This window comes from Plecotus auritus (genome assembly GCF_963455305.1).
Source record: "Plecotus auritus genome assembly, chromosome: 12".
Classification (NCBI taxonomy): domain Eukaryota; kingdom Metazoa; phylum Chordata; class Mammalia; order Chiroptera; family Vespertilionidae; genus Plecotus; species Plecotus auritus.
Window position 1 is genome coordinate 42,985,407 of NC_137778.1, and position 14,622 is coordinate 43,000,028.

At 55.7% G+C, this 14,622-nt stretch overlaps 1 protein-coding gene across 2 annotated transcripts in view; it reads right to left on the minus strand.

Annotated features, from left to right (window-relative positions):
• Positions 1 to 390: 390 nt before the first annotated feature.
• Positions 391 to 14,622, minus strand: part of AGL (amylo-alpha-1,6-glucosidase and 4-alpha-glucanotransferase) — a 47,399-nt gene continuing 33,167 nt past the window's right edge. For both annotated transcript variants that reach the window (XM_080648025.1, XM_080648026.1), the window contains exons 26-34: positions 14,372 to 14,597; positions 11,082 to 11,193; positions 9,682 to 9,817; positions 8,870 to 8,982; positions 8,090 to 8,301; positions 6,627 to 6,724; positions 4,492 to 4,579; positions 4,255 to 4,388; positions 391 to 1,550 (exon numbers count right to left, since the gene is read on the minus strand). In XM_080648025.1, the coding sequence (XP_080504151.1) occupies positions 1,433 to 1,550; positions 4,255 to 4,388; positions 4,492 to 4,579; positions 6,627 to 6,724; positions 8,090 to 8,301; positions 8,870 to 8,982; positions 9,682 to 9,817; positions 11,082 to 11,193; positions 14,372 to 14,597 (1,237 nt within the window). In that variant the 3' untranslated portion in view covers positions 391 to 1,432. The remainder of the gene's footprint in view (positions 1,551 to 4,254; positions 4,389 to 4,491; positions 4,580 to 6,626; positions 6,725 to 8,089; positions 8,302 to 8,869; positions 8,983 to 9,681; positions 9,818 to 11,081; positions 11,194 to 14,371; positions 14,598 to 14,622) is intronic.

Genomic DNA, 14,622 nt, shown 5'->3' on the forward strand with positions numbered 1-14,622 from the left:
AAGCGGATAGGCTATTGCACACCGCTGCTCCCAGAATGTAGGAGACAGTGAGCTGACATGACCTGGAACGTTACAGAATATTCTTTGCCATGAGGTGCTGGCCTTGGTTCCTGATGACCGAGACCAGTGTCTCCGCCCTGAACCAGGTTTTGAGAACTCCCAGGGGAGCGCAGCGTCGCCAGCGGGTCTATTTATACAGCAAACGTTTATTCTGCTCCTCACGTCAACATTAAATAAATCACCAAGCAGCCCGAACCCTTCCTTCTCTCTGTGCCCCTACACATCCTGCAGAAAGACCAGGGCCCCGGATGCCAAGCCCGAACGGCAGGGCAGGCGCCGGCGTCCGCAGGTCGGCTCCCGGGTAAAGGAAGGAAGGAAAGCAAATGGAGACCCGGAGGAAAGGTTTTTATTTCCTTGGCACACAGACCCAGAAGTGGCACCGGCCCGCCAGGCGGGACAGCTGAGACACGGCAGAAATGATGGTGCTGAGTTCAAGGTAACGACAGGGTTCCTATCTCCATTTTTATTACATGGAGACTCTTCTCCAGGGTCCACTCGTCAACGGCGGGCGTGGGTTCACAGGAGACCGGGAGCTACTATGGCCGATCAGCACACTCACACACAGACTAGAAATAGTTGCTCTGTTTTAGAAAATGAATACAGCGTTTCCCCCTTAAAGTTCTCATCAGCAGGCCCACCGCTTTTGCATTTTAAAAATGTAAACCATCTCATCGTCTGAAACTGAAACTGAAGAATTTTGTAAAACTGTTTTTTAGGAAATCCATTCCTAATGCTCTGTGGCTTTTTCCTCTATCCTAAGCATCGTTAGCGTAAGTGATAGGAAATATACTGTTGGTATTAATGATAAAACACATACTAACATATCCGTGGAAAAATAAAAGCACGTATGACCCTCTGTGCCCCATTTCTGAACACATACTATAGGCGGACCTTTCCAGAACTCACCATTCATTGCACAGCTACTGAATGCAGTGGGAAGGTGCTAGAAATACTACGGTCAACGGCAAGACCATCCATCAAACCACAGCCCATCCCGTCGGTGCTGTGACTGAAGAAAACGGGTCCCAGTCTCCCATTTCACTTCACTCACGTCCAAACAGAAGGTTGCATGATTTCTCTTTCCTCAGACTCCAGGCTGCACACTCGTTCTTTGTGAGCATTCGAGGGATTCTTACTGAACTCGAAAGACAGACACTCCCTCGGTAACGATGACTGTCTCTCTGACTCAGATGAAAAGCTACCGATGTACAGTTTAAAGAACAACCACAGCTTTTACAGGCTTGACCTAACCGTGCGCCGAGGTTGTGTGAATGCGACTTCCCACGTGAGCTGAGCCGCTGCGGACGAAGCACTCACACGGCACCCCAGCTCCCACGTCCGAGGGGCTGGCCACGTGCGACCCCCGAGTCCGCTACAAGTCGTAGAGCGTTTCGAGAACAGTGGCCATGGACCAGGCTTGCGTCTCGCAGCTGAAGGGGCAGTGCTGGCCCTGCGCGTTGGTCAGCTCCGGGAGCCCTTTCCAAGGGGACCTCGAAGAGAGAAAAGCCGTTTTACGAGCCGCAATCTGACACGGATCCCGTGGGGTTAACACAACAGGCGCGAGACAGGGGTGCTGTCTTCTCGCATAGAAAACACTCGCGCAGGGTCTTTAGCTCCGAAGCAGGACCCCCTAAAGAGTGTGAATGGCCAAAACCGGTATGGCTCAGTGGATAGAGCGTGGGCCTGCGGACTGAAAGGTCCCGGGTTCGATTCTGGTCAAGGGCACGTAACTTGGTTGCGGGCACATCCCCAGTAGGAGGTGTGCAGGAGGCAGCTGATCGATGTTTCTCTCTCATCGATGTTTCTAACTCTCTCTCCCTCTCCTTTCCTCTCTGTAAAAAATCAATAAAATATATTAAAAAAAAAAGAGTGTGAATGAAGACTCGGGATTGACATTATTCTTTGCTGTTCGATCTTGGGGACTGAAGACTTTCGGATACAAAGGAATCCCATGAGGTACTGAACACACAGGAGAAACGACCATTCCAAGCAACACGGAGGAAGGGGGACCAATATCTCTAGGGCCTAATTTCATTCCTTTCGGGGTAAGTTCATGAGACTCAAGTTAGATGTACTAAGTTTGATCGTGAGGAAACTGTAAAACTAACGTGAAACAGTGAAGAAACATACAATTACGATTAGGGGAAAGGTGGCGATTAAAAACGACGTGAATTTCCATACTAATTCCTCATTCTGCTGAAGAATACAGTGGGCATTTATTGTGTTCTTCTACTGAGTGCTTTATAAACGTGATCTCATTTCAATGCTTCTAGAAGCCCCACGAGGTAGGTGCCGTATAGTGATTCCTATTTATAGAGGTTCATGGAGGCTGCTGACTCGCAGAGCCGGCTATCAGAGTAGAGTTATTAGCATATCGAGTGTATTCTCCATTTCACTGGAAGCTCTCAAACACAGAACATAAATTTAAAAATACGGAATTCTATGACGTTTCATTTCTTCAGTTGGGTTCAGGGAGCCTGTTTGTTTCGTTACTACTCTTTGTAGCACGTGGCTATGCTACAAACACTTTTCCGTGGCTATCCAATGTTTCCCAGTGAGACTAGAAAAGTAACTCCAGTAGGTGGACGTGGAGATACTCTGAGCAATAACTAACATCAGCTGGCGCCATGTTTGGAAAAACCGCCATAGAGAAATGGGACGTGTAGACAAGGTTTGTTTCCAAGTTCAAGCGGCGTCAGAGGGAAGCGCGGAGCAGGGGGGCCCGGGTGTCTGTGAGGGTGGGACGCTGTCCCCCTCCAAAGCCCTGTGCGGAAGGCCTCGCCCAGGACCTCAGAAGCGGACTGCGTGGCATGCAGGGCTGCTGCAGAGGAGATCACTTAAGGTGCAGTCGGGGGGCCCTGGTCCAATCTGACTGGTGTCCTTATAAAACGGGGACATGCGGACACAGGCGGAACAGAGGGAGGACGCCGCGTGGCGCTCTGGGAGCAGGAGAGAGGGCTGGAGGAGACCCTCCCCGGCACCTCTGAGGGGGCACGGCCACCCACGCCGGCATGTCAGGCTCCTGAGCACAGCACCCTAGCAATGACTTCTGCCATTCTGCCAAGAAAACCAAATGGGGTAGACCTAGAGAACGCCCACCCCTGCCCCTGCCGGGAGGCGTTGCAATAGTGCCGTCTTGTGGACACTCTGAGAACAGCACCCTCGTAAGGGACGCGCCCCAGTAAGGGATGCGCCTGAGACGACCTATTTCTGTCCCTGGGACCACTCAGCTGTGGTGCTTGGCTATTGCAGTCCCAGCAAACTGGCGGCTCTGCCGGAGTTTGCCAGCCGGCAGGTAGATCAAGTGGAGGTAACCCTTGGAGCAAGGTCATGGGACAGGTGCGGGGGTGGGACCACAGGTGGAAGGAGAAAAATGACCGGGTGGGGCGATACGCGCTGACTTCCCCTGGGCAGAGGGAAGAGAGCGGAACTCGGTGCAGATCATGAGCAATGCTGAGGGGCTGTGCTGCTGGGATGTGGGGTGCTCCCGTCACACACACTCACACTCCGATGAGAGAGAAGCGTGCAGGGGGCTCCCGTGACTGTACTGAAGCGAATGGAACAAACACACCCCTTCACGGTGACACACGGAGGTCCCTCAGGCTCTCGTGACAGAGGACATGCAATCATGCTGTTTATGCACAATTATTCGGAGCAATAAGCTGTACCTATGTATTCAGGTTTAATCTCGAATTTGGGACAGAAGAGCTTTTGACTGAACTTTCTCGCTGTATCAGGACACATAACTCTGAAAGTAATTTATCTGCTAACAGGACAAAGGATGTGACAAATGGGTTTGAAACAAGAGCCAAAGACCAACACTGATGTTTTGATGACAAGGAGAGCATTTCGGAAAATTATTTATTGATGTACCTTTAAATCTGTTCACCCAAAAGGCCCATGTTTTTGTATTTATCCTGTGCTAACCCTATCCAAAAATTCAGTGGCAGCTGCAGTGTAAAAGGGAAGACTATTTCACGTGCATAAATCGTGCAATAAAGTCTTAGAAGTAAAATAAATAACCAACCCAACTTAATGAAGGCAGGCAGGCCGCCCTCACAGACCTCGTGTGAAGAGTAAAACTCCCCGTTTCATTGGGACGACTCGAGTGAGCAGCGATGGATTCTAAGGAAATGCCGCTTTCTGACCTGACTCAGTACTCGTGATGGACACGGCCCGCCTCTCGCGACTCACCTCTCGAGATGAACATAATGCCGGGAAAGGACATTTTTAACCAGAAGTATCGTCTTGGCGTGGGTCTCTGGCCCCATCAATTTGGAAAAATACAATTTTGCACGGAGAAAATACCCGACGGGCCACAGCCACTCCTGGAAGAGAAGATTCAACGAGTGGAGGCACGACAGAGCCGGGAACGGCTGGCGTTATTGGAGGAAAACCGGAAAACTCGGAAAAGAGAAGTGGAATTCTTACGGGTCCTTGGTGGTAATTGAATCCTTTCGCCAGATTGTAGTTGTCGCTGTCCAAGGCGTTGTCATAAACCCCACAGTACACCATGTCACTGGAACAGGAACGACATTTAGTGAAAAGAGGTCAGACACGATGCAGGAAGCCTCGGAACAAAGGTTCCACAGCAGAGGTAAGACGATCATGTTATTCCGTCTCCCACTCATCGCCCAGGTAACCTTGAATGAGGAAATCCAGAGTTCAGAGCCACTTAGGGGTGCCTCAGGGAATGACTAGCCCAGTGGTCGGCAAACTCATTCGTCAACAGAGCCCAATAGAAACAGGACAACGATGGAAATTTCTTTGGAGAGCCACATTTTTTTAAACTTAAACTTCTTCTAACGCCATTTCTTCCAAATAGACTCGCCCAGGCCGTGGTATTTTGTGGAAGAGCCACACTCAAGGGGCCAAAGAGCCGCATGTGGCTCGCGAGCCGCAGTTTGCCGACCACAGGACTAACCCATACTGGCTGATGCAAAAATCTAGAAATCATTCAGCTAGCTTGCCTTCCAGGAGTTACCCTAACACTAAACTATTGTTCCAGTAAACTATTTCATAGGCCTCTCCTATGCCTATGACAATTGAAATACACCCAGAATAATCTGAATCGGTGGTCACTAAAGATACAGTCTTATTAACGATTACATATTGGAAAGGTTGTGTTTTCAAGTTCTCTGTGAAATTATTTTAAAATTAACTTCAGCCGAAACCGGTTTGGCTCAGTGGATAGAGCGTCGGCCTGCGGACTGAAAGGTCCCAGGTTCGATTCCGGTCAAGGGCATGTACCTTGGTTGCGGGCACATCCCCAGTAGGGGGTGTGCAGGAGGCAGCTGATCGATGTTTCTCTCTCATCGATGTTTCTAACTCTCTATCACTCTCCCTTCCTCTCTGTAAAAAATCAATAAAATATATATTTTTTAAAAAATTAACTTCAATAGGGACATTATCAGATTATAGGTAGCAACTGAATACACAGGGAATTTATACACTTACACACCGAAGTGTGACAGACTGCGACAGATAACACAAGACGGTTCCCTGTGCTCCGTTTAATGAAATTATTCCTTTTTTTCTTGGCGTGAGGGAGGCAGAACTTGCCACGTGAGTTGCATCAACTGTGGGTGTTCGTTTTGGCCCGTGGCTCCTGTCCCCTCGGAAAATGTGGGGGGCGCACCGAATGCAGGGACACACACAGACACAGCACGGCGCTCACGGCCACAGTGAGGGCGCAGTCAGTGGGAACATGGACAAGGAACGGGGCACTGGAGGAGGGGGTGTACTGATGACGGGTATCCAACTCGAAGGGAAAACAGCAGAAAGACAGGGCATTGGAAACTCGAGAAAAGGTAAAAGCTGGGAACGGGAAGAAATACAGAATGGCACAGACTTGTCCTCGGAACATAAAGAGACAAAACGGCGTGCTGGTGTCAATAAAAACAGAGGAGCGCTGGCACAGAGGGAGGGAGGAGCCAGCTGGAGGATGAGGACAGCTCTGAGGAGACGCGGTGTCTGTCCCTCAGCGTCCCCACAGTCACTTCCACATTAGAGTATCCACGGCGTTGGTTTTATGAACGTAACAGCGCCTTTACTGATTACCCAATGCAGGACAAGCCCAAGGCGCTCTGAACAGCGATGCTTTAACGAAGGTACAGCAGTTGTGTTTAAAAGCTGAGTGTGGCCGAAACCGGTGTGGCTCAGTGGATAGAGCGTCGGCCTGCGGACTGAAGGGTCCCGGGTTCGATTCCGGTCAAGGGCATGTACCTTGGTTGCGGGCACATCCCCAGTAGGGGGTGTGCAGGAGGCAGCTGGTCGATGTTTCTCTCTCATCGATGTTTCTAGCTCTCTATCCCTCTCCCTTCCTCTCTGTAAAAAATCAATAAAATATATTTAAAAAAATAAATAAAAAATAAAAGCTGAGTGTGAATGCACTGTCAGATTTCTGCGGACGGAACAGTTACGATGAATGCCAGACGGTAGTGACGGCGTTCTCCATACACGCACGCCACCTGGCTCTGGCTCCGGGTTTTCACGCGAGGTGAACGACAGAGTACCCCCGTTCACGAGCCCCGAGCCCCATTCTTACCGCTCACACTGCGACTTACTCTGGGTCCAAGGTCCTCATGCCCAGCGGCCCGAGCAGCTTCTTCTCGGCCATCGCCAGAGCTTTCCACGCCTTCTCCGCCGTGAACAGCTCGGGGGCCTAAGGGACGTCAGACACAGACACACGCCGTGAGGTCACGAAGGGTGAGTCCCCACTCCCGGGGAACGGGAGCTGGCTGTCCACGTGGAAAAGCCACTTGGGAATCGGCGTGGGCCGGAGGCCGAGGGCCGCCGCCAAACCGGAGCCCACACCCTGGGCTGGCTGGAGGCGCCGGTCTTGCCCTAGAAACCAGGAAGCTGCTGGGGTTCCCTCCCGTCGGTCCCCACAGGGCACCGCCCCGAAGGGAAGCTGCGCGGCTGCCACGGAGCTGCCCACGCGGAGCCGACCCCTCGCCCTCCAGGGGGCTCCCTGCCGCCCTGAAGTACACCTGGTCACACTGCCTGCTGCCGGGGCCAAGAACGCAGAAGGACCTGCCTCCAATAGCACGTGACATGCAGAAGGGGAGAGCACCGGTGACTAAATCTGCATTCATTTTTTTTTTTATTTCAGAGAGGAAGGGAGGGGTAGAGAGAGGTAGAGACATCCATGATGAGAGAGAATCATAGGTCGGCTGCCTCCTGCACGCTTCCTACTCAGGATCGAGCCCCCAACCTGGACATGTGCCCTGACCGGGTGAGGGAGGTGCAGGTGTGGGAGGTGCGGGTGATGTGGGTGAGGGAGATGGGGGTGAGGGAGATGGGGGTGAGGGAGATGGGGGTGAGGGAGGTACAGGTGCGGGAGGTGTGGGTGATGTGGGTGAGGGAGATGGGGGTGAGGGAGATGGGGGTGAGGGAGGTGCAGGTGATGTGGGTGAGGGAGATGTGGGTGAGGGAGATGGGGGTGAGGGAGGTGCAGGTGCGGGAGGTGCAGGTGATATGGGTGAGGGAGGTGCAGGTGCGGGAGGTGTGGGTGATGTGGGTGAGGGACATGGGGGTGAGGGAGATGGGGGTGAGGGAGGTGCAGGTGTGGGAGGTACAGGAAGTGTGGGTGATGTGGGTGAGGGACATGGGGGTGAGGGAGGTGCAGGTGTGGGAGGTACAGGAAGTGTGGGTGATGTGGGTGAGGGAGATGGGGGTGAGGGAGGTGCAGGTGTCCTCAGCTGTCCAGGCGGCTGGGCGGGGCCTGTGGCCAAGCTGGATCCGGCCCCGCTAGCTGAACCAGTTGCCCCCTGTGCCCAATGACTAGCCCCCTTTCTTACGTGCGCTACGATGTGATGACTTTGTTCGTCATCACCCACCGTTTTCTGTTTCCACCCTGAGTGTGACTGGCTAGGGTGGCAGCGTACCGCTTCAGTAACGAGAAAACAGCATTTAAAACCAGCCGGGAAGCAGTGTACTGCCTACCAATTCAGTGAAAACAGCGGGGTAAGGAAGCAGCAAACCCTCGCCCGTGCTTCTGAAACGTGAGGCCGGACACGTCACTCACCACCACCATGGCGATGGCGAAGTTGGGCCTGAGCTGGTAGTCGCACCACGGGCTGGACGCGCCGTAGCTGTCCTTGTAGATGCCCCGCTTGTGGACCAGCTCGGGGTTCTTCTCGTTCGGGTCGGACGGGTCTTCGGACACGTAGAACAGCTTCTCGAAGTGGTCCTGTATTTTCCTGTCCCACTCCTCGTAGGAGACCTTCTGGACCTTTCCTGAAACATGGCACACGGCGCTGCGGTTAGAAGCACTCAGGGAAACCCATGCGTTGAGTGGGCAATTTGGAACCATGCGTGAGGCTCCCGTGGAGTTGCACTGGGCAGAACGGGCCTCGGAGGAGAGGGGCATCGTTTCCCGATGGTCTGGGAAGCAGAAAGGCAGCAGAGGGCGGAGTGACAATGCCCCTCACACCTCACTCAGAGCTGCCGAAGGCACGGGGACAGGCCTGCGAGGACATGAAGGGCTTCCTTCCCTCCTGACCTGAGGGCTGCCCGTGACAAGCTCACTGCGTCAGAGGATGGCCAGGGAGGTTGGGCGTAGACCAGGGGTGGGCAAACTTTTTGACTCGAGGGCCACAGTGGGTTCTTAAACTGGACCGGAGGGCCGGAACAAAAGCATGGATGGAGTGTTTGTGTGAACTAATATAAATTCAAAGTAAAGGAGCGGAGGGGAGAGCAAGAGAACCGGACAGAACAGCCGGATCCGGCCCGCGGGCCTTAGTTTGCCCACGGCTGGCGAAGACCGGGCATCGGAGTTTCTCCCTCGGTACGAGGGGCGGCTCACCGTGTCTGTTCACTGTGACGTCGCGATACGGGAAGATGTTTTTCCGGGACAGGTCCCGCAGCCACCGGACGGCAGACTTGCTCAGGCCCACAATCTCCACGGCGGACCCGTCTCTGTGGGGAAAGACACATTTTGTTCTCTGAGTCGGACCCGTGCAAGCACTGCCTGCAGGCCATGCGACCGGCGACCGTGATGAGCTGTCCAACCGCCGTATCGTGAAAACCACGCTCTACAGACACGCCGGCTCATGGGACTGTGCACGAGGGATCTCGCTCCCGAACTATGTGCCACTGCTTACCTTCGTGTCGTGTTTTTAAAAATGCTTTGGAGCAGAATGGAGATTACAGATGGAAGGAGAGGCGGCTGGCAAGGGGGGGGGAGGGCGTGAGGACTCAGAGGTCACTGAGTCCCAGGGAAGAGACAGCAAACATGGGCACGGGGCTGGAGGCGGAAGCCGGGAGCCGCGCATCATCGTGTGAGAGCTCGCTTTGAAGGAAAAGGAAAGGGACGCCCAAGAGCTCACAACAGACCCAAACAAGAGAATCCGCAGCCCTGGCTGGTGTTGCTCAGTGGGTAGAGCCTTGACCTGCGGACTGAAGGGTCCCAGGTTTGATTCCCATCGGGGCACAGGCCTGGGTTGCTGGCTCGACCCTCAGCTGGGGGCGTGCAGGAGGCAGCTGATCCATGATCCTCATCATTGATGTTTCCCTCTCTCTCTCTCTTTTCCCCTTCCTCTCTGAAAGCAATAAAAATATATTTAAAAAGAAGAGAAAAAGGAAGGGTGTGACTCTAAGCGCCACAGAGAAGCGTGCCTGGGAGTGGCTGGGATGCCTCGGTTCCTCGCTCTGTCGCTCTCCCCCATCTTATCCATCCAGGTGCCGCAGTTAAAGCGATTTCCTCCGTACACAAACCCCGTCTCCTCGTCCACTCCCGCGGTGATAGTGAACCCTGGGAGAGCCAAAGGGAACACGAGGTGAGGGGAATGCAGCGAGCAGGGACGACAGGGCGAGCTGGGAGGACCTTCAGCGTGGAAAAGCGCGCCTCCCTCCACGGTGTGCTCGCTCCGGACACGCTCCCCGGGGACGCCCGCCTGTGTGCGCGTGGGGACAGAGCCCAGGAGGCTGCTGCCGTCCCGCTGGTGAGCAAGACTCCCAATCACCGCCGAGCAGAGGGCGGATCAGCCCGGGGCTCCGCTCCTAACGGAGAGCTAAGCCCTGAAGGTGAACGCCGAGTCCGACGGATCCATCCCCAAAGCAAAAGTTTTGAGTGAACAGGGTGCAAAAGGGTATGTGTCAGCTACCTTTTCTGCAAACGTTTCAATGACGGACAACAGTCATGTCCTCAACCACGTCTGTGTATGTGGCTGAGTCTTCTGTGATCGGAGAAGATAAAACTTAAAAACATACCATTTCTAGTATACGTGTAATGGGTGTACAATTTGTATGTTACCACTACAGACACTAAGTTAACTAAGTAGGGTTCATCACTGTCTGACATGTAATTTATGAGTTAGTGAGTTATCTGAAATACCTGGAGTAGATCGCTTAGAAAGCTTATCATTTCTATGGAAAACAATAGTGTTCTACAAAAGGGTGTCCTGGCCAGTGTGGCTCGGGGGTTGGACATCGTCCGGTGCACCGGAAGGCTGCCAGTTTGAGTCCCGGTCAGGCCACATGCCCCGGCGGTGAGCTCGGTCCCTAGCAGGGGGCATGCAGGAGGCAGCGGATTGATGTTTCGCTCATACGTGGATGTTTCTCTCTCTCTCTCCCTAAAAATCAATAAAACAATCTTTCAAAAAAAGAAAAGAAAGAAGTCCGTAGTCCTATTCGTAACAGGCTATTGCCCTCCAGTCATCTTAGCAATAAAAACGGGAACCACGTAACTCCTCCTAGTGTTCGCGGGAGTGTAAAGCGCGACTAACACTTGCAATGTGGTTCGCATAACGCCCGGCGCCCAGTGAGCGCTCGATTATTAGAGACCGTGATCGTGACCGTGAATGCAACCACCAATCCACCGTCCACGCTGGCGGACAAAGGGGTGCCCGTTTCAGATCTTTCCTCGAGAAGCTAAGCTAAGCCGTGAGGTCAGGCGCCATGTCCACCTATTTCACGGCTGTGTTCTGCGGTGCCCACACCAACAGACCACCTGTGGCATCAGTGGCCGCCGGCAGGATTCGCTCCCCTGGCCGGGACCTACGCCGGGTGGGGCGTACCTTCGTCCTTCATGTTGCGGTCTATCTGGGGCCCGGCGTTCCGCTCCCGGAAATGGATGCCCTGCAGGTGCCTCTGCAGAGCCTCCTGGATCACCTCGAATAGCGGCTGGTCCTGCGGGGACACAGGCGACGCCCGGGTTAGACGTGCTCTTTTCTTATCTCCCCCCAGTCCCGCAACTCCAGGCGTGTGAACACATCTACGTTCCTTTGGGGGGAGAAATGGGATGAGAGGTGGGGCTGCGGAGAGAGGCAGGTCTGGGATGCCAAATAGTACAGTCGACCTTTGGCCTGGTGCACGGATTCGTGCACATTGGAAGGAAATTAACTAGGTGGCCGGTGGGGTGGGACTGGGCCGGACATGCCCTGGAACCAACCTTCCACGGTCCCTCCCCGGCCAGCCGCTCCTGGGGTGGCGCCACGGCTCAAAGGGCGTCTGAGGAGTGACGGTCCCTCCGCCTGGCCTGCAGGGATCGGGCTGAAACCAGCAGTCTGACATCCCCCAAGGGGTGTTTCTTGGGTGACACACCCTGGACTCAAGACTCCCTCCTCTCTGGTTCCGGATGCATCACCCGAGAACCGCTCCTGCATTGAGCGTCTACCCCCTGCTGGTCATTGCATGTCATAGCTACTGGCCAGACGGTTTTATATATATAGATAGTGTCATTCAACTGCTCAAGTCTGGGCCATGAACTCACTGATACTTTGGCTGACACATGGAAAGGAATCCTGGGAGCTTGTACGGTTTCTACTAGAGTGAACTGTTCAGGGAATAAGTGAACTAGCTGACTATACAGAAAGGGAAACTCCACCCGGCCGGCGTGGCTCAGCAGTTGAGTGTCGGCCCCGGAACCAAGAGGTTGCTGGTTCGATTCCCGGTCAGGGCACATGCCCAGGGTTGGGGCTTGATTTCCATTGGGGGGGCGTGCAGGAGGCAGCCAATGGATGATGCTCCTGTCTCGTCGATGTTTCTATCTCTTTGTCTCTCTCCCTTCCCCTCTCTCTAAAAATCATTTAAAAAACATATTAAAAAAGATAAACTCTGAACTCCCAGGACTGGTAGGCAAGGCCCTCCCAGCCTGGCTCACCTGTCCACAGGCCCACAACCCTCAGGGGCCCCCAAAAAACGCCACACAGGGCTGCACAGAACCCTCTGACCTGGCTTCACTCCACGGAGCTCTGTGATCCCATTCTCTTTGAGATCTAACCACCACGTCCTCATCGCTGCTGAAACCCCACCCACCTGGGCAGGTTCAGCCGAGGTGACATGCTAGAGGCCCACCCATTCAGTCATCTCTGACCCTGCACTTCCCAGGATCCTCTTCGGGCAGTGACGGTCATGCACCTCCTCACCTCGCCCAGTCTGCACCCTCCTCGCCTCTCCCACAGTCTGCACCCTCCTCGCCTCTCCCACGGTCTGCACCCTCCTCACCTCTCCCACGGTCTGCACCCTCCTCACCTCTCCACGGTCTGCACCCTCCTCACCTCTCCCACGGTCTGCACCCTCCTCGCCTCTCCCACGGTCTGCACCCTCCTCGCCTCTCCCACAGTCTGCCCCCTCCTCGCCTCTCCCACAGTCTGCACCCTCCTCGCCTCTCCCACAGTCTGCACCCTCCTCGCCTCTCCCAGTCTGCACCCTCCTCGCCTCTCCCAGTCTGCACCCTCCTCACCTCTCCCACAGTCTGCACCCTCCTCGCCTCTCCCACGGTCTGCACCCTCCTCGTCTCTCCCACGGTCTGCACCCTCCTCACCTCTCCCACGGTCTGCACCCTCCTCACCTCTCCCACGGTCTGCACCCTCCTCACCTCTCCCACAGTCTGCACCCTCCTCGTCTCTCCCACGGTCTGCACCCTCCTCACCTCTCCCACAGTCTGCACCCTCCTCACCTCTCCCAGTCTGCACCCTCCTCACCTCTCCCACAGGCTGCACCCTCCTCACCTCTCCCACGGTCTGCACCCTCCTCGCCTCTCCCACGGTCTGCACCCTCCTCGCCTCTCCCACGGTCTGCACCCTCCTCGCCTCTCCCACGGTCTGCACCCTCCTCGCCTCTCCCACGGTCTGCACCCTCCTCGCCTCTCCCACGGTCTGCACCCTCCTCGCCTCCCCCACAGTCTGCACCCTCCTCACCTCTCCCACAGTCTGCACCCTCCTCACCTCCCCCACAGTCTGCACCCTCATCACCTCCCCCACAGTCTGCACCCTCCTCACCTCTCCCACAGTCTGCACCCTCCTCACCTCTCCCACAGTCTGCACCCTCCTCACCTCTCCCACAGTCTGCACCCTCCTCACCTCTCCCACAGTCTGCACCCTCCTCACCTCTCCCACAGTCTGCACCCTCCTCACCTCTCCCACAGTCTGCACCCTCCTCACCTCTCCCAGTCTGCGCCCTCCTCACCTCCCCCACAGTCTGCACCCTCCTCACCTCTCCCACAGTCTGCACCCTCCTCACCTCTCCCACAGTCTGCACCCTCCTCACCTCCCCCACAGTCTGCACCCTCCTCACCTCTCCCACAGTCTGCACCCTCCTCACCTCTCCCACAGTCTGCACCCTCCTCACCTCTCCCACGGTCTGCACCCTCCTCACCTCTCCCACAGTCTGCACCCTCATCGCCTCTCCCACGGTCTGCACCCTCCTCGCCTCTCCCACAGTCTGCCCCCTCCTCACCTCTCCCACAGTCTGCACCCTCATCGCCTCTCCCACAGTCTGCACCCTCCTCACCTCTCCCACGGTCTGCACCCTCCTCACCTCTCCCACAGTCTGCACCCTCCTCACCTCTCCCACAGTCTGCACCCTCATCGCCTCTCCCACAGTCTGCACCCTCCTCACCTCTCCCACGGTCTGCACCCTCCTCACCTCTCCCACAGTCTGCACCCTCCTCACCTCTCCCACGGGCTGCACCCTCCTCACCTCTCCCACGGGCTGCACCCTCCTCGCCTCTCCCACAGTCTGCACCTCATCGCCTCTCCCACAGTCTGCACCCTCCTCGCCTCTCCCACAGTCTGCACCTCATCGCCTCTCCCACAGTCTGCACCTCATCGCCTCTCCCACAGTCTGCACCCTCCTCGCCTCTCCCACAGTCTGCACCTCATCGCCTCTCCCACAGTCTGCACCTCATCGCCTCTCCCATGTCCAAGCTCCGTAGGGAGGAGCAGGCCTCAGCGCTGCCCTCCCTCCGGGCCGGCAGGTGCCAGGGAGCCAGCGCTGTCTGAAGGACCCCTAACTGCGTCTGATTTTGTATGCGAAGCCGAGTCATTTTTTGGGAAAAGAAATGACGGCGGGAGAGGGTCTTTACCGCTGTGCCGGCGGGCAAAGGCGCGGAGTCGTCGGTGGGGTACAGGCGGGCCACGGGGCAGCGGAGGAGGTCCGGGCCGCCGGGCACCAGGCTGCAGTAGTCCTGCACGCACTGCAGCCACCACCACACGGCGTCCCGGCAGTTGTACCTGGCGCACGCGCCTTCGCCCAGCAGGTTGGGGATGAGCCCGTGCCGCAGGGTGCCGGCGAAGGCCAGGATGATGTTCCTGGAACAGCAGAGGCACGTGGCTC